Raw genomic sequence first — 22751 nt, 5'->3', positions numbered from 1 at the left:
GCCAGTGAGCTGGAGACATTTGTTGAAGACCTGAAGAAGGACTCTGCTGCTTCCAGCAAGACAGTTACACTGAAAGATGTTGAAGATGGAGCCTTTCTTTTGCGTCAGGTGGGAGAAGCTGTTGCTACCCTGAAAGGTATGTACTTTCCTTTTTACTTTTGTTTCTTTTCTTTTAACCACAGAGAACAGTTTTGCCTTTGATCTGGAGGCATTAACGTCTACTTCCAAAAAGATTTAAAGCTGGGATTAGGGAATTCACTGCATGACCCCTGGAGACAGATAGACATTCAAGTAATTGACATTCCCCCAATTGTCTGTTACTGCCCAGGGCTTTTATAATTTCCTCTTCAGCTTCACAATTGTTTTCTTTGCAGGAGAGTTCCCAACCCTGCAAAATAAAATGCGTGCTATCCTGCGGATTGAGGTAGAAGCTGTGAGGTTCCTAAAGGAAGAACCACACAAGCTGGACAGCCTGCTGAAACGTGTGCGCAGCATGACTGATGTCCTTACCATGCTCAGGAGGTGACTTTTTTTCCTTTTTTCTTCAAGCTTAAAGGATTTCCTCAAGCAGGGCTGGAACAGCTTTTGGGTTTGTTTTCTCCTCCTCGCCCCTGGCAAGTCTGAGAAATTCAGCTTGTTTATAGGTTATTCCTGGAGCCCTCTCAAGGGAAATCAGATTAGCCTTTCCAGTGCTCTGTGCAGTGAGTCCATTCTGACCAACAGCCTCAGTCACTGAGATCTTACAATTGAGACTAGATGCGTCTCAAGCTAGCACTTCATATTTGGGAAGTACCTGGATGAGAGAACTTACAGTGGCAACAGTCTGAGCTAATTAACTTTAGGTATTTACAGCAATTTAAGCTAACAGAAACATTCTCTGACACTGAAAGTTTCATCTCTTATAATGTAACAGTAAGAAAAAAATAGGGAAAGAGTCTAAGTGGATAAAGGTATCCTAAACTTTCCTGAAAGAATACACTTCTGAATTAATGCCAATTCTTTTTCTCTTCTTTGCAAGGAAGATGCATTAGAGAAAGGTGAAATATTAGATAAAACTTATGTCCACTAAGTGCCAGTGTTTAGCTATGTCAGAATATATTGTCAGAATATACGAGCAGCAAATTATTGCTGATTTATATAACTCAGTGGGCATTGGATTTAATTCCTGGTCAAAACTGTCAGTGGTGGTGGTCTCAATTTTAGTTCAATTACAAGAAAATGTAAATCATGACCTATTGTCACTACCATTATTCTAAGGAATGTAGGGTGGCTAGTGTTTCAATATATCCTGGATCATATGTAAAATGGATTTGGCAGTACTGGCAGATGGATAAAATGGTTTATGTAACAGGTTTTCTAAGAGCCATCACTTATTTTTCCATGCAGACAAACATCTATATCCTTTCACATTAGTTCCTTCTCTTAAAAATTACTACAGTTATTTCCTGTCATGCAAAGAAAAATAGAACAATAAGCTATGCATACCAGAGTTTTACCAAAAGTCATTTTTTGCAGCAAAATTGCATATTGAGCCTCATAAAGTCTGTTTCAATAATGGGAAAACTGATGGCATTTGATGGCTTGCGACACTCAGAAGCTCAGACATTTCACAGCTAGCTGCCAGAAATAGTTGCTTCTTTACATCCTCAGCTCATCCTAGCCCACACTCTTGACAGAAAAGATCTTTGTGAAGTATCATTTGAGACAGAACCTTCATTTGAAGGCTCTGTTTTGACAATGTGCCAGACTGCTACCTCTCATTATATGTAGCTTCACTTTTCTGTGCTTATAGTCCAGGAATATCTTGCTTAGCTAGATACATTGTATACAGTTTAATCAACTGATTTCCATTCTTGCTCTTAAATCAACCCACTGTAACTCATGGTTTGGTCAGAAACTGCCAGCACATCACTGAAGGTTTGTAAACACTTTAGAAATTAAAGTAGCCTCTTTAAAATTCTGAGCCCCTGACTGAGAGAAAGCTATAAAATCATACAGCTGAGAGCATCATGAAATAAAACCCCACCATTTTGATTGTTTTGATGTAGGTGCTTTTTCTTTGCAAGAGTTTATTGTTATGTATTGCTCACGACTGGCCTGTGTGCTAACCATGTGCTGTTGTGTTCAATTTGACTGGGCAGGCATGTTACAGAAGGTCTGCTGAGGGGTGTGGATCCATCCCAAGCCGTGCAATACTCTGCTACAGAAAAGTCCACTGCAGCTGACACTCTGAAAAACCAAGAGGAGCGCAAGCCCACCCAGGGACATGCACAGCAAAACCTCACAGCAATCCCATCCGAGTCCCAGGTGTCATCAGTCAAGTCAGAAGTCATCCCCTTCTCCACAATGACTGTCCATCACGTGCAGAGCTCGCCTGTTGTCATCCATCAGTCTCAGCACTCCTCAGCCCTGGTCAACCATGCCCAGGGCTCACCCACTGCAGGCAGTCACAGCGAAGGTGTGCCGGCAGCTGGTCACCCCACAGCCACCCCACCAGAGCCCACAGCAGGATCCCAGTCCACACAGGCCACACCAGCACCACAGGTCTCTATCAATGGCACCACCATGCAAAGCCTTTTCATTGAGGAAATTCACAGTGCAAGTACCAGAAATCGAGCTGTATCAATTGAGGTACGGTGTATTCTACTCAACCAGCTGTCCTCTCTTTGGGTCTGAGCTCCCAGCCTCACTCTTGAGGCTGCAGGTGGGACTTTCCAAATGCATTCTGAGGATTTATGTGCTTAACCCCTAATTACACTGTACTTCTGAAGATACCCTCTGATTTTGTCCCTGCTCATTGCAGAAGGGTTGGATTAGATGACCTCTAAAGGTCCCTTACAACCCAAACTATTCTATGATTTTAAATGCAATGGAAAAATTACACGTAACCAAAATTAGTAACTGTGCTTTTAAAATTATCTTTATTGAAAAAAAAATCAGAATTCTATTTTAGAAATTTTAAAATATCTTATTTTTGACCAACAGCATATAATTCTCTGGCAACACTTGCATCAGTGGATTTCATTCACTTTTTAAATCTCCATATCCCTTATTATGGAGAAGTAAAAGTGAAAGAGTGTGAAGCTCCAGTGGTTTCACACAGAGATATTGAGAAAACCCACAGGTGAACTGCTGTGTCCTATTACAGACAGGCACTTTAATCACCAATGTGATATAGTACTAAGGCAGAGACCCAGATTTAAATTTTGCCTTTGTTCCTTTAGTGAGCAGTGGCCACTGTCAGTCTGCCATGTGTTTGTGCCAAATCTAGCACAATACAAGTCAGAACAGTGTGCAGTTACTGTTCAGGTATTTCCTTTAGCTGCTGACTAGAACTGAAAGAATCTATCCATACTGACCTATAATGTTTACAGATGGATTTTATTTCTAAGCGAGTGATCACAATGGAAATCAGAAAAATAAATAGATGCTTTACTGGTTTTGTCTAGAAAGCTGAAAAGAAGTGGGAAGAGAAAAGACAAAACCTTGATCACTATAATGGAAAGGAATTTGAAAAGCTCTTGGAAGAGGCCCAGGCCAATATAATGAAGTCAATTCCTAACCTGGAGATGCCTCCCCAGCCAGCAGTCCTGCCTAAAGGGGATGCAGCAGAAAAACTAGAAGTCTCAGGTAAGGTTTGCGAGAGTAAATGGTGCTAAAGAATTGCATGTCTGGAAAGGAGAGGTTATTTTTCCTAATTTCTAGAATGTTTTCAGTTTATAGATTTCTATGATCATGAGGAAGGACAAAACAATCTCTGAATACACAAAAATCTGCTTTAAAAAGCAAGAATAACTTGCTGTGTGTGGATAGAACAGCAGTAAAAGCTGGCAATTGCAAGCAGTAAGATCCAGGTTAGGCATTAGGAAAAAAACTCAGAAAGATAAGGAAAGTGAAGCACTGAAGCTACATGAGGCAATGAGGAGGATGCAACCATCCCCATTACTGGACAGAATGGCTTAGACTAGCACTAACCGGGCTACTTTGTGGTAGCAAGATGGCAAGATGTCCTTCCAGTCCTATTTCTTTCGCAATTTAACATACAAATCCATGTCTGAATTTATGCAAAATTCAAGGAGCAAAGAAGATGACTCAGCCAAACCTTGGATTTATCCCATTAGCCAAACATGAATCAGCTGTAAGATTCTTGCCCAGCTACATAGGCAGGAGTCCATCTGGCTCAGTCTCTGGCAGGCAATTGGAGACACTGTGTGTGGGGAGCACAGAACCTGGCTGCCTCCTGCAGTCTGCTGGTAGTCTTCCAGCCCCCCCCGCCATGATTTTAAAGGGAATATCCCGATCTCCTTTCTGTATCCATTATGGAACTTTTATCCAGTATTTCCTCTTTACTTGGCTTATACAATTTGCATCCCGTTGCTGTGGCAGCAAGCTCCCATCTTGTGAAGGACCTTTCCTTCATCTCTTTTAAACTGATACCATACCAGCTTCACTGAGTTCCCCATAGTTCTAATATTCTGCCATTTGGCAAACAGCTCTTCATTTCCTTTATAAAATCACGAAGGCAGCGGATAAACCTTTATAATATCCTGGAGCTCTCAGCCTGCCCCACAGACTTCAAACTGTGAACTTGCAGCCTTTCTGGTCCCTTCATGCAGGCCAGCTGCTCCGTCCCCAGGCTAGATTCAGTTACCCTTGTTTAACTCCACTGTGTCCTTCTGGAGCTGTGGAGGTCAGAGCTGCATGCTGCACTCAAGGTGTTGGCATGCCAACGTGGTAAAAAGCTGAAAAATAATGCCCTAGGGGTTGTGTAGACAAATTCATATAAAAATTGGGAGGAATGTTTTCAGATCCAGCATTTTGTTCTGGGTGTACCTTTGACACTGCCAAGTTTTGCCTTCTTGGATGTTTTGCAACATACATGTTGAAAATAAATTCTGTTGAACCTCATAAAATAATTTTAGAATTCTGGCACCGTTCAGTGAGATTACTGGCTATCAACACAATTAGCTTGTATAATGTGTGGCATAAATAGAAGAAGCCAGTGAAAATAAGTACCATATGGGTGCAGTGAGCTGTGACATCTTAAAAAGTGCACAGAACAGTAACTGAGAAGTTTTGTAAGTCGCCTAGTTAACTAATCCACTTCTAGAATACAATTTTGCACAGTGTGCAACCAGCAGATTTAAGAATAAATTTGATGAGATTGAGACATTTGCCTTCTGTTGTGCATAATGAATCCTGCAATAGTAACATAAATACAGGAACAGCAGAACTTTTCCTCAATATCTAATCAAATATCTCACGTACCACTCAGCTCTTTTATGACTGAGGATGAAAAGTTCAGTACCAGTCTGCTGTAGACTTGAAAATTGAGCAACATAAGAAAAGACAGACCACCTATCTACCAATAAAATTCATTTAAAAATTTGGCCATAAATTAGCAGAGCCCTCTGTTGGCTCATCTGCAGTCCCCAGATAGGCCATGTTGCCAGATTGTGTTGTCTCATCCATTCTCCACAAAGAACCTCTCCCAGTGAAGAAACTATTTTTATTTCTCTGCAAACCACAAAGCAAAATAAAATTACACACTTTATACTGTCTTTCAGATGACTCTGTAAATATTTCTTCAATGTTTTGACTCTAACTCATATTTGTATCAAGATTGTTCAGTGAAAAATTTGGGGATTGTTTCTAGCATGTATTTTAGAAATTGGTCTCCTTCATTGTTGCAGTGGGGATACTGCAACACGCATACATCAAACCAGGAGTCCCGTGGAAAGGAAATATATATGGACAGACAGATTCTTGCTAGATGTTTCAGAGATGTTTATTTCTCCAGCCGCATGGCCGGAGCTCTGCCGAGGAACTGTTTCAGTTCTTTTTGAGCTTGAATCAAGCTAAAATTTACAAATCGTTGTTCAAGAATCATTTTAAGTTTAAGATAAATGTCCATATGTGGCTCTGAGAGCCAAGAGTCTTCCCACGGTTCCTCCATAGTTTAGATATGGAATAGCAAAGCAAAAACAAGAAGAGGAATCCAAAGTTTCCAGGGTTTACTCACACAAATCAGTCGCTTAGGGATCGGGGATCGTTCTGCCTGCATTCTCCACCATAATGTTGCAGTGGGGATACTGCAACACGCGTATATCAAACCAGGAGTCCCGTGGAAAGGAAATATATATGGACAGACAGATTCTTGCTAGATGTTTCAGAGATGTTTATTTCTCCAGCCACATGGCCGGAGCTCTGCCGAGGAACTCTTCATCTCTCTTTGTGCCTTCATATGTGAGAATGCCCTGATTTTTGCAAGTGATGAGTGATCAGTAGCTTCCATTAAAAAGAGTTTATCTGACTGCAGAGACTGCCTCAAGGCAGGCATTCTAATTTTGAAACCTTTTGGATTTATTTTGGTACAAGTAGAAGTCTGTATGGTGGGAGCAATTAATTCCAGTCCACCTGCCTGTTGAAAAATGCTGCAGTTTAGTCAAACAGCTGGCGACAAACAACTCACATTTTGTTCACAGAAGTGCTGAGCCCTTTGGCACCAAAGAAGGTTCCATAATGTGTAGGGTTTGTTCATGGGAAGTCTCAGGCTTAGTGAGTTAAACTTGCTTATTTACTCCTCCCTCTCTAAATATGCCAGAAGGAAAAAAATAATAGATTAAGATCTTCCCCACATTTTTTTTCTTCCAAAGTTTTTTTTTCCTTCCCATTTATATTGGGAAAATATAATTGTTTAGTAAATAAAATAGAAATCCAGCTTTGAAGTTTTATGACTAGCCTAAAGTCACTGCACTGACCATGAGCAAACTCCATCACAACCTCTCCTTAATGACTCCAGCTAAGGAATGCCAGAGGGATTAGCCTTCGATAACCAGTGCACCTTCCACACTCAGTGACAATATTTCTTGCCTGTGTTCCTCCTTTTTATCTCCCATTTTGAAGATGGAGATGGATGAATATCTCAGAGATGTGAATGAGATGGTAGGAATCATGTTTTCTTTGTGCCTTCCATGTCTCTCATTCAACCTTGCTCTCATTAAGTCGGAGAAAAACTTGTAATTCTTGTAGTCAGAGTCAGAGTCACCAGTTTGAGGGTAATAGGTTGTGCCTATTAAAAGGAGTAGGGATTTACAAAGGCCCTACATCATAGTCTGCTAAACACCATCTTGGAGAATTACTCTGATTTTACAGCAGAAGTACATCTGATGTAATTAAAAACTGAGTGGTGTGTATTGACCAAAGAAGAGGTCTAATGTCAAGTGCATCTGGAAATTCACTCTTCTTGCAGTCCTGCAAATGAGTGCCAGATAACCAGGGAGGGAGATAATACAAGTGAATATTTCTTTAAGCTTAAGCAGTTTCAAAGAACATTTGAGCTAAGAAGGAAACAAGGATGAGCCCGGGTTAGACAAGGGCTCCATCCAGTGCCCAGGGCCAGCTGGAGCATTGGAGGAGCCTGACAGAGCCCCAGGAGTGGGCAGTTATGCAGTAATTTTCCCAGAGGGAACACTTAGCCCTAAACAGTTGAGTAATCCCAAAAGCAGAATGTTTTATCTTTCTGGATTATATTTATTCCAGCTGTTTATGTAACAGTGAGTAGCTGCAGAAAGGTCGTTCTTTTGCTCTTGAAAACAAACACTGTAAACAGCAGTGTGAAAATAGTGGCTGTTGCCATATTTATGATGCTTAGCCTTTAACCAGAAACACACAGGGCCAGGTCATGAGCAGGGTAATGCTACTTCCAGAAGTAATGCTGTCCAGGGACAATGGGGAGGAGGAAGTGGCAGCTGGTGGGAAAGCATCCTTGGGGCAATGCCAGTTTGAGAAACTGGTCTTCTCTAGGAACACTCTCCTGAGAAAGCAAGGGCTGATTCTGGTCAGCCTTTGCATTTGGTATTTGAATCTTCTTGAGTTAGTGAAATATAGGGCTCTTATATGATAATTCAAAGGCAAAACTGTGCATTCCTGGAATGTTAGCTAGTTGTGTTCAGCTGTGAGATGGACAGAACTCCAGCTCCTTGCACCTTGCCAGCAGCACCTCCCAGGCAGAGCAGAAACGTGTGCTGGTTGCTTCAGAACTGCTGAGAACAGTGAGAAGCCTCCAGGCTGGTGTCTCACTTGCATCCGTGTCAGTGGCCTTGCTTTCAAAGGAGCCTGGGGGGCACTGTTTGTAGCTGGGTACCCAGAATTTGCATCTTACCTGCTTCTTTACACATGTGTGCTCTGCTATCCCATTCGTACACCTGATGGCTGAGACTCAGCTACAGTGGCCTGGAGGACAGGAGTTTTGCTGAAAATTTCTGGGTGAAGTGACCCGGTTTCTCTGTGCAAGTGCAGTGCTATTTGCTTTCGTTAGAGTTAGTTACACTTGAGTACCAAATGTGTTTCTGTTCATATATTCAGCAACAGGACCTTTTAAGACATTTTTTTCCTTTCCAGTTGAGGCAGGTGTGCAAACACTGTTTTCCTCTCCTTACCTATGCTTACTTTGTGCTGCTCTACTTACCTGCAGAAGAAGCTCCTGATGCAGAACAGGATAATGACAAGCTGACCAAGTCTCCACCTCCTCCACCTCCACGGCGCAGTTACCTGCCAGGGTCAGGACTGACCACGACGAGATCAGGAGAGGTCATCTATACAGCCAGAAAAGAGGCTGCTGCTGTCAAGGTTCGATGATTCATACTCTAGGCACTCAGACTCCTGATGAGAGGTTGGCAAAGAGACAAGACACAGGCTTGGGTCTATAAACCACAAAATAAGTTAAGGCAGAGCTATGTGTTGGAAAGCTACTGAAACTGCTTACCAGGATGCACTTCTGTTAGGCCAAATGAACAAGTCAGATTTGTTCAGTTCTGTTTACAGGAGTCTTGCTGATCTTATCTCCTAGCAATGCAACAGGCAAGCCACAGTCTGCTTTCATTTAGAGTGTTAAGAAGATTAAAAATAAAAAAAAAAGAGGAGCATGCCTTAAACAGATGGGGAAGATCAGGTCAGATTTGATGGTGTTTTTACAGAAATGTTGCAAATTAGTTTCTTTGGGCTTGTTTTCCCCATCTGTTCTGGGGAAGGAAGTGGAGGGAAGTCCAATTTAGGAAGCTTTTTAATCTGTGAACATATAATCACATTAGCAATATTGGTTGCCTTTTGAACTGATGAAGTAGCAGGAAGAGGGACCTTGCAAGAGGGGAGTTGCAGTAGTGTTGAATTTTTGGTGTTTACTTTGCATCAGGAGGGTTCAATTGTGTTATCTGTCTGTGCTTTCTCGTCCCCTTGTAGGAATGCAGTGAAGATGTTGGGCAAATAGCACAATCCAAAGCCCCTAAAGAGGATCAGGCATTGTCTCGGAGCACAGGGCATGCTGTAGCACCAGCTGCAAAAGATGAAGAGGAAGAGGAAGGAGATAAAATAATGGCAGAATTACAGGTATGCCTTTAGGGTTGCACATGAGGACACCTATGCCCAGCGTCACTTCTATGGCCTCAGTGCAATTTCCAGCTCAGAACATGAAGGAAAGTAGGTCTGCTAGCCTCACCTGGTACCACTGTGTTGCACTGAGTGGTACGCTTTTTGGAAGTACTCCCAAATTTTGTTCAGAGACGTCTGGAGCTGAGTGGTCAAGAACACAGTAGCTGCCACTGGAGAAGCCTGCACAAGCAGATGGGACAAGTTAAATGTTGGTGTGCATTCAATGTGGTTGTCCCTGGCTTAGTGTTGCTCACCTAGTACCAGACTGGCAAGGTGCTGAGAGCCCATCATCTGTGCTAACTTTGGTGGGAGCAGAGAGTAACTGGGTCTGCTCCTGGTGCGCTGTGCTATGGTCCAAAGTTTCCCACAGTGTTTGAACATCAGCACATTACCTGATCCCTGTGGTGCAACTGGTACCTCACTCTGCTGGTGGCACAGAAAAGGGCTCTCTTGCTGGTCCTTCACTTGACATCACATAGGACAGTTCACTTTGGTGATGAAAATGCTGCAGTAAATGCCAACTATTCTAGCTACCATCAGTGAGCTCCAGCTTCCCAGGGGCACCATCTGTCCTCTTCCATGCCCACATGAGGAAAGGAGGTGTGGATCAGCCTAACTGGCTGTAACTTCTGGTGTTTTGGAGCACTGTTGCAACACGAGATGATCCCTGCTGTCCACCTGCCAGCAGGTGGGCTTGGTGCTGCCCAGGGAGCATTTGGAGCACGGGAAACATGGACATTGAGCAGTAACTGTTCTGTCTGATATGGGTGCACCCTGCCCCTTCCCTCAGCTCTCACCCACCAGTGCTGGTTTGCAGGAGAGAGCAGCAGTTTACCCTTATCCCCCCTCCATGTGCTGATGACCAGCGGGACAGGAGAGCTGGGGACATGGAAGCTGTCATGACATCTCTGTCTCTAGGAAAGCAGCCCTCTGCCTTGCAGCTGGTGACAGTGAAGTGGAGGTGAAGATATGGAAAGGGAGGCTGAGAGAAGCTAAGGAGAAGAAATAGGCATGGTTACTCAACAGGGAATGGGTGTTAAAATGCTAGTTTTGGGGGCTAGCAGTACTAATTTTAAACCAATACCAAATACCAGGTATATTTTAGAAGTTTAACAGAGTACCATGTTTTAGAAAGGGCAAATTGCCTCATCTAAGAACTACAGGCTCATTAGTTTGATATCAGTCATAGGAAGAAAGATGGAAAATGAGATATGAGATTCAGTCGTTGAATAACTAAAGGACAGACATAAACAGTTATGCCAGTGAGCACCATGTGATGGAACAGAGAGCTATCAAAGCAAACAACACTCTTTGATCAAGTAATAGGTTTGACTGCTTGAAATGAACTGTATACCTGTAGACATTCTAGAAAGGCATTTGATCAAACATCACACAACATTCTCATAAAAATCTGGCACCTCCAAGTATACCAAAAGACCCCCTATCACAGCATAATTGAGAGCTGTCTGATTTTGAAATCACTGACCTTGACGCAGGTGTTTATAGACAGGTCTCATAGGGAGCAGCAGCAGGCCCAGTGTCTCTCTGTATTTTCATCAAGAACCTGGAAATATGTTTAAAATCCTTACTGTGTAAATCATCTTAATTCAGATCAGTGGAGTATGAAAGCAGAGACATGATAGCAGTCACTTAATGGTCATAAAGCTTTGCTGAACTAAAAAGTCCCCATGAAGAACAACAACATATAGGCCAGGCCACAACTGCATGTCTTGGAAAGAAACAGGAGTTGCAGTAACAAGTTGACAGGAGCTCCCAGGTCAGTGCTGTTGCCACAAAATTGTGTCTGTTTTGGGTGTATATGTGTGAATGTGGCGTGTTCTTATCTCTGTGTACAGGATCAGTGAGATCCACACTGTGCTGCTGCATTCATGACTAAGTATCCATGTGTCTCCCATTTGAAAAGGCTGTTAAGAATATGAAGCTTTTCAGAAGAAACTTGAGTACAATGTGAAGATTTTTAATGCAGCAGAAAAAGGCATCATAATACAGTGGCTGTAGCACAAACTATTTGGAGACTGTTACAGATATTTCAGAGCACGGGTGATAAAAAAAATATGAAAGGGAAATAGCTTTTTTGACACTTAAGCCTGAAGGACTTTGAGGATGCTTAACTCAAATCCACATCACTGGTCTCACAAATGGGTACGTTGGGGAAAAATCCCTATCCTGTATTGTGAGGAGCAAGACTATTTTTTCTATTAGTTTCATGTCATCTTAGGTATTCTGGTCTATTAACACATACAAATATGATGTAATGGAAAACCAGAAGAAACTCTGATTTTCTGCACTGGTTTTTTTTTGTTACTCTTACTTTTCTGATTTTGCATAAACATGCAGTACATATGAAGAATACAGCATTTAAAGGGCAGGCCTGATTCTAATCTGCAATCAGGGCTAATAATTTCATGACTTACCAGGAGTCAAATAATTTCCCTAACACATGGTATAAAAATATAATCTTACTGCATGTCAGGGTGTGTCTGACTCTTGTGAGCACTCCCCCCTTTTTGCTGTGTCCTCCCTGTACATCTCACTGTAGGCAGGCCATGTGCCAGTAGAGGCGTATGGAAATTCTGGTGAGGCACATTCGCTGCCTGCACTGCATAGTGATAGTGGCAGGGATAGTTTTGCTCCTCTGGATCTGGGAGCCAGTTGGATAGAGAAACTCAAAGGAAATAAAAGGAGGATAGCAAAAGAAATGGCTGAAAAGTCTGGGCCATGCCCTGGGGGACACATGGTGCAACGTCAGTGTCCACAAACCCATAGGTTGAGACAGCCAACTTATGGCTCATTATCATAGACTGTGACAAAGGCACATCTCCATGTTCAAAGTTTTAATAACAGTTTGTGTGGGAGAAGTGGAGTTATGTAACTCTTGCATGATTATCAGCCACAAGGAAATAGGTGCTGTCACAAGCCCTAAGCTCATCATGTGCTTTCTACTTGAGTTTGAATAGTCTGTAGCACCTCTGTGTGCCTTCATCATCTGCAAATTCAGAAACCAAGCTTGTCCTCTTTACAGGGAGCACTGAGGTCAGCATGATGTTAGTCTTGACAGGCTGAAGGGGATGCCCTGGTTCTCTTAATCTCATAGTCTAAAATCTCTATCTCACAAGCTTGTAGATAACATTGTTGAGCTGTGACTGTTAAAAACAAGTGCTCTCTTTGTAGTTGGTCATCTCCAGATATTTCTGTGCAAAAGTCTTGGTCTCCTGATAACCTGCAGTATTTATTTCCTAGGCTTTCCAGAAGTGCTCTTTTATGGATGTAAACTCAAACAGTCATGCTGAACAGTCCAGAAATGACACACATGTAAAAGACATAAGGCCTGGGACTTTAATGCATCACAAGGAAAAGAAGGTAACAAGTGGCAATTGTAGACAAGCCACCCTGTCTTGGCATAACCTTCTTTCCTTCAAAACTAATCTTTTATATCTTGCATCCTGTTCTTTTTAACCCCCACCCAGCACTGCCCAGTGGTTTCCTTCCTTTCATCTCCGTATGGCCCAGAAACGCTCATATGGAACTCTGTATTAAACTATATTATGTGTCTCGTTAGCAATTACACAATGGTTGCATGAAGTTCTATGATTCTGTGAAATCCAAACAGGATCCATCAGTTTCTGTCAGAGATGCTCATACTACTTGGAACATCCTTCCCCTGCTGTTCTGGCGATGGATGGTGAAGCATCTCTCCTAAGCTTGAGGGGAATTAATGGTTCCTCTCAGTCTCTAGAGCCAATTTAGAGAATATGTGCTTTATTTTGTTTCATTTGTGGGTCCCAGAAATAGTTCGATATTCAGAAATCCCATTCAATGTATTGGATGACAGAGTCAAAGTGGACGGGGGAATTTTCCCTTATGCTGAAAGTTAATGCCCAAAATTCAGTTGTGGGACTGAGAAGAGGTGCTGTGTGTCTGGGGCTGTAGCCGGGCTGGGGTAAATTTCACAGCTGCACATGGACTGGAGTTGCCAATGGAGTTGATTGGACTTAGCAGGCAGCCAACGTGCAGGACAAGAAAAGGATAAGTATTTCTACCCTTGCAGACCTCTATTTTACGTTTAAGAATAATGAGTTGCATCAGTGCTGGGGTTAGGGTGTTGAGTGAGCATGACAACTTGACAGCCAAATGCCAGTTTGCAATGAAGGTGGGTATGGTGGGGAAGGAAACACAGCTCTTCAGCAGAGCAGTTCAACCTTCTCATGCATTTTGTGTGTGTATGCAAATGCTGCCAGCTCAGGGCATTGCACTCAAGGACTTGTATTGGAGCTGCCCAAACAGAGGTTCTGGTCTAAGGCTGCAAACAGCTGCCTGGGTGAGGGTACAGGCCCATGGGAATGAGGGAAAAAGGAAAAACTGTTTTGTTGTGGAATGTATGACAGTGTTACAGAGGAAAAAAAAGTGTGAATTCATCCTCATTACTACTGTTGTCAGAATGAGAAGATCATGTTGTTATATAAAATCCTGGGTCATCACTCAGGACACTGCACATCCTGTAGCACAAACATTTCTTTGAAAGGTCCTGCCAAGTAATTGCCATAAACTGGTATTTATTTGAATAGCACAGAGTCCAGGAAATTAAGGTTAATGAGATCTGTTTTTGTAATCTGACATGACAGTGTTTATTGGCTTTAAACATGGAACATTATGGTCATGATAAAATCGTTGAGGAAATGAGTTTTGTTGTGGTTTTATTTTTTTAGTAGAAAAGCAGCAGTTCCTAAAATGAGATATATTGTACAAGGACACCATGAGGTGTTGCACTGGTGCTTGGAACTAGAAGTGGAACTCGCTAGGAAAAGATATGCAGTCAGCATATCCAGAGGCAACGAGTGCCATTAAGTGGCTTGGCCTAATTCTGGGGAGTCTGATATGTCATGGGACTGGGAGGCACTGAGCACTGGGCAAGTCGGGGCCTGGGGGGATCACAAGCCCTGGTGTTTGGTTCCCACAGTGCCCCTTAGCACCAGGTGCAGACAGTGTCAGCCTGCCCACCAAGGCCTTGCTGCTCTGCTGGTTTGCATGACAGCTCTTCCTCATTTAGAAATATGAGGGATGTCAGGGTATCCACAGAGCAGCTGCTCAGCCTTGTGACTGCTGAACAAGCCTTTGTGGAGGTGAACTGTGACTCTGGTGTGTGAGTGACTTTGATCGTGAGTAAAGTTTTTCTGTGTAAAATCCTCCAACTGTACATAAGAAAACATCACATAAGGTGTAGAAACTGTACCTGGTGATCTGTATGTATGGGTGTGCATGCACAGCCAACCTGGGGATTTCTGCACCGTCACTCATCCATCTCAGGTGGGAGAGCAATGCTCCTGAATGTTCTGCACATCTTGATGCTCACATAAGTATAATCTGTCTTTCTGGTGTATTAGGAGTCAGCTTCTAGTCTCAAGCAAGCAATGTCAGTATTACTGCTTTTGGTTCACTGCCTTTGGGCACTCGAGGCCAAATTACTTTCCTTCTTGGTGAGCTGTTTTTTGACTGTAGATTTCTCTCTTACTCATTCATAGTCATGGTGTCTCCTCAGATCAGTCCTTCACCCTGATGATTGGTGTTTCTCCTAAGTTGTCACAAGAACTTAAACCAAGCCACAGAGAAAAGCGTGGTGTTATGAAACAGCATTTCCAGGGGTTCTCACTTGCAAATAAAGAAAAAAGTCCCCCTAAAGTTTTGTTGCTGGGAATATACATACTCTTTTGAGCCAGTGGATGACTTTTCTGTTTGGTGTTTGGCATTTCTGCTATAAGTGAATGTAGCTCAGTGTTTCATTCTGCACTTCCACAGGCACCACAGAGTGCCGCTGGTAATTCTGATGGAATACTTCTAAGCCGAAGCAACGATTTAGAAGTGCTCAGACTGTAATGATACTAATTGTCATGGAGCAGCACTGCTCAGGTGTGAGCAACATTAGAAGAAGCAAAATGTAACTTGAAAATCAGCTTTTACTGATACAAAACTTCCTTTCAAGGCGAGCCAGGCTCTCGCGTTTGGCTCTCTGGGGAGCCAGCAAGCCGCAGTGCCCTGCTGTCAGCCCTTCCACGTCAGCCTCCCTCTGATGTGTCCCAGCAGAATGTGACCAGATAGTGTGACACTTTCAACTTCAATCTTATAAAAACATGGGGGGTTTTTTAGCTGGAAGGTGAACAGGTCAAGGAGCACTGTGTTGGAAATAAGGTAATTAATGTGCTTTTGCATATTCTGGAGGCCTTGTTAAAGCAAGGTAACATCCCATCCTGACCTAATGCATAGCACAAAGCAGTAACATCATGCACTGTTCTGCCAGAATTTGGAATTTTGCCCCGAAGAAAGACAGGAATCAGATGACAACTTGAGACATGTCTCTGCAGCAGTAAATGGAGTGGTGAGTTCATGAGGTCTGCACTTCCCCTGAGATTAATCTTGGGGGAAAAAAAAGTCCTGTAAAGGTAAAAGCCCTGAATAACTAAGTAATCCAACTTTCCCCCTTAGGTGTATGGGGCTACAACAGGATCTCCCACAGATAGTGACCATCCTAAAGAGAAGAGGGAAGGGAGAACTGAAGAAGAATTGGGTTCTGATTCATCCAGTACATCTGACAGTAAAATTGGCTTTTCAATGAATGACAGTCCTACATTTAGCAAGGGTTTGTTTGTAGACAGTACAGACTATTCTAACAAAAACCTTCAGAATATGAGCACAAACCTGTCTGGTGTCAGTTTGCCAGAGGAGGACAAACGAAGAGGGGCTCAAGATATCTTAGGATCACATTTTCCAGCTGTTGAGACTGGAAAACAAAAGCCAAACTACAGACTGTCAAGAGATGCTCACCAGGACATTCTGCAGGGTGAAGCCTTGCAGAGCACGGGCAAGCACATCCCCATCAGCAGCATTGTCCCTGTCCTGAGGCACACGCAGGAGGCTGCAGGGCCTCAACCTTCCTTGCAGGAGCAAGAAGTCTCTGCAGTCAACTACAATCAGGTTGTGCTGAGACCCAAAGTGTCCAGAGCAAACAGTGTGAGCAGCATTGAAGACACAGACTCTCCAGCCAGCTCTCCAAGTGAAGATAACCCACCCACAGAAAACATTGCCTTCATGATTACTAAAACAGCTGTCCAGGTGCTCTCAAGTGGGGAAGTTCATGACATAGTCAGCCAGAAGGGAGGAGATGTGCAAACAGTCAACATTGACGCGAGGAAGGATGGGGCATCAGAGAAGGGCATCCCTGAGAACACAGACAGCGAAGAGCCAGTGGTGTGTCTGGACAAAAAACCTGTCATCATCATTTTTGATGAACCGATGGATATTAGGTCAGCGTACAAACGGCTTTCTACAATTTTTGAGGAATGTGATGAGGAGTTGGAAAAAATGATGACAGATGAAAAGATAGAAGAAGAGGAGGAGGACGAACATGAAGCACGTGAAGTCTCTGAGAGGCAGAAGGAAGAGTCCCCAGTAGCTAATGACAGAAAAGCAACCACAGAGCATTCAGCAGCTCATGGTCCCCAGAGGCCATACCTATTTAGCCTTCAGTCTGACACTGTAGAAAGCAGACCTCCTGCAGAGGAGGAAAGCACAAAGACAAATTTTAACAAATACCGTCAGATCTATGGGCTGAACACAGAAGCAAACTCAGACTCTGCTGATCAGTTGGGAAGCAGGCAGGATTCTAAGAAAAAATTTAAGTTTAAATTCCCTAAAAAGCAGTTGGCTGCTCTGACACAGGCGATACGGACAGGAACCAAGACTGGGAAGAAGACTTTGCAGGTTGTGGTCTATGAAGAAGAGGAAGAAGATGGGACCCTGAAGCAGCACAAGGAAGCAAAGAGATTTGAAATCACTAGGTCTCAGCCTGAGGAGAGTGATAAAAGTCCTTCTGGGAAGCAAGAGGGACCCTCTGGAGCTGCAGTGTCCCTGTCTAGGACTGATGAAATTCGACAAAGTACATACAGAACGCTAGACAGCCTTGAGCAGACTATAAAGCAGCTGGAAAACACCATCAGTGAAATGAGTCCAAAACCTATCCCTGAAAACACATACACCTCTGAGGGAAGCACTGTCCCCTTCTCTGCCCAGATAGTACCAGAGACCCCATCCCGAGAGCATGTAGTGCTGGATGAGAGCCTTGCTGGTGTAGAGCCCCCTGCATCACTCCCAGCCACTTCACGTAAGGTACCTTAGTCCAAGAAATCCAACCTCCAGCTGCTTTCTAAAATCTGCAATAATCACCATTAAACAAGAGGGTCTTGTGATTTGTTTGCTTCCTTTCAGGTGGCTTGTTTGGGCTCCCCACAAGGTGTCTAACAGCTAATAGACCATTGGTTTTTGGGGTTTTTTTTAATCTTTGCTGCTGATTGGTGATGGGCAAATGCAGGGGAGCTGGGTAGAATAATCTGCTATGTGAAATGACAAGCGTCACTGACATGAAATCCAGGCTGATCAGTAGCTGGGCAGTTTTCTCCATTTGATTCTGGAAATTAACACCTGCAGTGTGAAGCTCCTGAACTTTCCCTGCATGTAGTACTGTGGCTTTTTTTTGGCGCATGGTGTGCAGTCCTCTCTTCAAGCACTCCAGCACTGACCACGCCTTCTTGTCTCCCCTCCCTGCCCCTCCACTCGTTTCCACAGGGCTCCAGCGCTGCCTCCCAGACAAGCCGGATGCCAGTCCCCATGGCTTCAAAAACTAGACAAGGAAGCATGGAGAAATCAGGCAAACAGCACAAGCTGCAGGATCCACGCCAATACAGACAGGTAGTTTTACCCTAAATCCGGTGTTTGGATGGACATTTCATGTTGTTTGTTTATTTAAAAACTCCAGTAACTGACTGAGATTATACCAAATATCGGATGCCTGAGGTCTAACTGGACGTCCTGGATCCTGGGGGCATGACAGTACTGATCTTTTCACCATGCTTGTGCATGCATGTCTGCAATAAAACACCTGCTGCTTTTTTTGTTTGGTTGGTTTTTGGGTTGGTTTTTTTTAATTTGTTTGTTTATTGGGTTTGGCCTTTTTTTTTTTTTTTTTTTTTTTAACTGTGGTATTCAGCTGTAATTTTAGGATGTCAACTACCTGTTTACTTTCCATTTGGTAAATGTGGTGGTTCCTTAGGAGAACTGGGAATGCTTCAGTTCAGAGTCTTTACAGGAAGCCCTGGACACTAACCTGTTGGTGTAGGTGGCAGTGGGTGCACATTAACCTCGGCAGGACGTCTCTCACACGTTAATAACGCGCAGCATGGCCGACGTAGTGCCTGGTCTATAACTCGTAGGTCGCCTTCTCACAAAGCTCTCTTGGCTCTTTCTCTATGCACTCTCCGTTGGGCACTTTGGGTTTTCTACCAGGTCCAGTTCATGGCTGCAGGACTTAGCTCAGGCCTCGAACTGTTAGTTCTGATTCTCTGTAGGGCTGATTTCCCAGGTCCTGTTGGTTTATCATGTTACTGGCTTTCTGACAAACTGTCTCCTGACATCTTTATTTGCAGGCTAATGGAAGTGCTAAGAAAGCTGGTGGGGACTATAAGGCTACTTCTCCTACCCTACCTGCTTCTAAGATCCCAGCCTTTTCTCCCACTTCTGGGAAAAGCAGCTCAGCACCTGCTTCTAGCGGTGACAGCTCTAACCCTCTTAATCCACCTACTAAAACCTCCATTCCTTCCTCCTCCCTTCTCGGTCCTCAGACAGGTCGCATAACTTACTCTACCTCCCTCATCCCCTCTGTCTCTAACGGCTCCTCCAAGTTTCAGAGCCCCACTTACCCAGGGAAAGGTCACCACCTCTCGTTCTCACTACAGACTCAGAACGGCCGACCACCCCCTCCTTCCTCCTCTACCTCTCCCCCCTCCTCTCTCTCCCCTCCTTCCCTGAACCAAGGTATGAAGAGCATCAGGACAATCCACACCCCTAGTTTCAACAGCTACAAGGCACAGAACGGGAATGCCGGCAAGTCCGCCCCATCCACGGTCAAGGAGCCATCCTAAAGGCTAAGCACAGCACATCTGCCAGGTCACCAAGGCTTTTTGTTCACTTTTCAAAGAATCCGCAGCCAATATTTTAACCAGGGAATGTAACCATTTTGCTGTATTGCTGGAGGCTTAATACTAATCACATGCTAAATACTGAATTACTACACTAGATTAGAGTGAAGCTTTTTGGAAAACTGTTGCTGTTGCAATGATAAAAGAGCATTTTCTTTCTATAGGCAGCACCTCTTACAAAAAGTGTGAAGGTGTGTGAGTGAACTTGATTGTGTGTGCACAGTGGTGTACTGAGCATGGGGAATTGTATGGTTAAAAATTTACTAAGTTGTTTTGTATAAAGCTATTTTTCATTATGGGGTCTAGAAGTGAACAGAGATATACTAAAGTGTGATTATATTCAACTGTAAAACTGAAACTAAAATATTTTTCTTTTATTTTGGTGTTATTTAGCTTTGTTACAGATCTCTATTTTTGTCAACAAATGTCATGGTTCCTTTCAAGATCTTTTTGCCAAAACATTTTGATACTATTGTAATGTACATTTGAAAGTAGTATGCTGGACAGTAAACCTCTGCACAAGAAACAGAACAAGACTGGTCTTATGTGTGTATGAGGCAACTCAACTTATTGCACTGCCATTCAGATTATATTTAAGAATTTGCCAGCCAAGGAAAAAATAAATTGTTTTACACATATAGATAGTTGCTGATTACTTTTTTTCTTAGCTAAATCCACCCTTTTTCCTTCAGTTTTATTTTACTGAGACCTGGTAGCCCATTAATGTATTGCATTGTGGATTTTAAAATGTACACTTCAGTACTGTTCTGTATACTGGCAAACTTTTGTACATATCTATAAATATCTATAAATAAATAAATACTGTATGTGGCTGGGCACATAGAGTAGTTTTACCACACCAAAGTTAATTTTTATGCATGCTTAAAAATATATATGGGGAAGGGTTGAAAAAGATGGGTATCAGTTAAATAGGAGAAGAGCAAGAAACTTGCATAGCTAATGGTTTTGTAAATAAATCTATTTGTATAACACCATAATGTAATATACAGAACTATGATAAGCAAAGATCTTTACAAAAATAAAGGGCTGCATGCTTATATATTTGTATTTTGTCACTAGTAACTTTTCGGATGGTCTCAACTGGCTGTTCAGCTGGTTTGCCTGAAGGTGTTAAGCCATTAGGAGAAAACCTAACTTAATTTTCCCCAGGTTAAGGCTATACATAGTTATTAATTTCAAAATGGTGTCTTTCAAATTTATGTCGATAAAAACTTACTGCTGGAACTCCAAGTTAGAAAACCAGCAAGCCAAAAAAAAAAAAAAACAACCTTTGAGTGATTGAATGAGGTATCATCCCTTCCATCTTGCAGTACTCCTTGTTTTATTTCCCCTTGTGAAAGGGGAAGTTTCCTGGAAGCATCATTCCAAGGCGCTGCCCTCGGATGGTGCATCACATGCAGCTGGAGAATGTAAACATTGAGCCATACCTCAGGAACACAACACACATTCTGCCTCCAGCGGGGTCAGGCCGAGTGCCATCCCCTCTGCTGGCACGGCAGCCAAGGCGCCTGCAGAGCACAGGAGCTTCAGTGCCAGGCTGAGCTGGGCCAGGACAGGCTGGGGTGCTCCAAGCCAAAGCAAAGGTGTGGCCAGAGCACCCACACAGACCCACTGGAGTGAAGGCAGTTCCTTTCTAGCCAGGGCAGAGCAGCAGGGACTGGTGGCTCCAGTGCGTGCTCTGTTCTCTGCTTTCTCATGCATGGAGTACACGACTGCCTGGCTCTAAAGGGAACCTGCCTGATCCAATGCTGTAGCTTGTTACCAACTCCAGACAGCACACACAGAGCACCAGCTGGCTGGGTACCTGCTCCTCCTTCACACAGCCAAAATGTAACCTCAAGCTAAATGATGGACAGAGCAAGATTTGTTCCAAACTGTTTGTCTGACATATCCCAAGGATCAGACACTTATTGAAGAACAGACTTACTAATAACTGATGCTCTGTAATGGCACGTGAGGTGTCCCCCATGAGCCATGGCACAGGCAGGCAGGGTCCCCAATGGCTCTGGCACTGCTCCCATGGCTCCTTCTCACAGCCTCTTCAGGTGCTAAAGCAGCACATTCTCTGTATCTGGCTGAATTTAGACATGGACAGCGCTTGTATAATTAACCAACGACCCTGCACAGTCACTGGTGTGCGTGGGCAGTGAGGCAGTGCTGCACTCACTGCTTGTGGTGGTGAGTGTGAAAATTGCCATCAGGCAGTGAACACTACACCCACCTGAGGCCTTAGTGCATTGTGACCTGCACTTTTGGTGCACCTGCTCAGTGCTGGGGTGCAGCACCCGCCAGGAAACAGCATCAGGCTCAGCCAGCTCATAACGCACTGCACAGGCAGAACTGCCAGGACTGTCTCAAGGCAGGCAATGTTTATTCCCTCTCCGTCCTGCTTGTTCAGCAATGACCAGGCTTTCACACACACAGGTAAGAGCTGTACACAGGTTGTAGCTCAGCACAAGGAAGCCATCAAGTCTGTAAACAAATTCCTTGCACACAGAAGAAATCAGAATTGGACAGTAGTGAAAAAGACAGGTTTCCCACTGGAAAGCAGTTATAAAGAGCAGTTTTGGTGGAGCTGGCTGCTGAAGTTTGGTACAAGCCATGGGACAAGGTACCACTGCAATGGCAGCTCTGCACTGGCAGAGCAGCCCCAGCCTCACTGCTCTGAAATCCAGCAGTGAAGCAGCTCACTAAAGGAGCTGGCAGGTGAGCAAGACCTTCCTGCTGCCTGCTGTAGTCATAGCCAGCCAAGGACTTCATAGCAGAGTAAGCACCATCCCTGTGTCTGCCAGTTCCTCCTACAGGGAGGGACTGCAGCAAAACCACTGCAGCAAAACCAAAGTGACACAGCACAGAGCCCCCACACTGGGCAGCACACGGAGGTGGGAAGGCAGAGCCAAAGAGGCTGCATATAGCAGGAAAAGGGAGGGATGTGCAGGACATCTGAAGTGCACAGGGCCAAAATCCATCTGATCCCCACTGAGACGCAGCCCTTCCTGCAGGCTTATAAGCTCATGGATTCTATAGCAGATGGTTAAGGCAGACTTTTACAGTCTCATGACCAGGAGCCACAGGTACATGCACCACTTCAAGGATTGCAGGCCTACTTTAAGCCATTCCCCCTCCAGGCCACACATCAGCCCACACCCTTTCCAAAGGCTGGCACAATTAATTGGTTGATTACTATCTAAATGTGAACGGTGTTACGGGAACAAAACCACAACTTTTTGTATTAAATGAGGCCACATTTCAAACTCT

At 43.8% G+C, this 22751-nt stretch overlaps 1 protein-coding gene across 16 annotated transcripts in view; it reads left to right on the top strand.

Moving 5' to 3' along the window:
• The window catches only part of KIAA1217 (KIAA1217 ortholog), a 364593-nt gene extending 344061 nt beyond the window's left edge, over window positions 1-20532 (top strand). For 9 of the 16 annotated variants that reach the window (XM_032101111.1, XM_032101101.1, XM_032101086.1 and 6 more), the window contains 11 exons: window positions 6-136; window positions 375-522; window positions 2142-2631; window positions 3450-3630; window positions 8477-8631; window positions 9241-9387; window positions 12691-12810; window positions 15743-15820; window positions 15928-17607; window positions 18064-18186; window positions 18921-19415. In XM_032101111.1, the coding sequence (XP_031957002.1) occupies window positions 6-136; window positions 375-522; window positions 2142-2631; window positions 3450-3630; window positions 8477-8631; window positions 9241-9387; window positions 12691-12810; window positions 15743-15820; window positions 15928-17607; window positions 18064-18186; window positions 18921-19415 (3748 nt within the window). Of the gene's footprint in view, window positions 1-5; window positions 137-374; window positions 523-2141; window positions 2632-3449; window positions 3631-8476; window positions 8632-9240; window positions 9388-12690; window positions 12811-15742; window positions 15821-15927; window positions 17608-18063 lie in introns of all 16 variants that reach the window. The other 7 variants (XM_032101159.1, XM_032101178.1, XM_032101061.1 and 4 more) reach the window with 6 other exon arrangements.
• The last annotated feature ends 2219 nt before the right edge of the window (window positions 20533-22751 follow it).

Source organism: Corvus moneduloides, chromosome 1 (genome assembly GCF_009650955.1).
Source record: "Corvus moneduloides isolate bCorMon1 chromosome 1, bCorMon1.pri, whole genome shotgun sequence".
Classification (NCBI taxonomy): domain Eukaryota; kingdom Metazoa; phylum Chordata; class Aves; order Passeriformes; family Corvidae; genus Corvus; species Corvus moneduloides.
The sequence above is the reverse complement of the archived record's forward strand: the minus strand, read 5'-3'. Positions and strand labels throughout refer to the sequence as shown.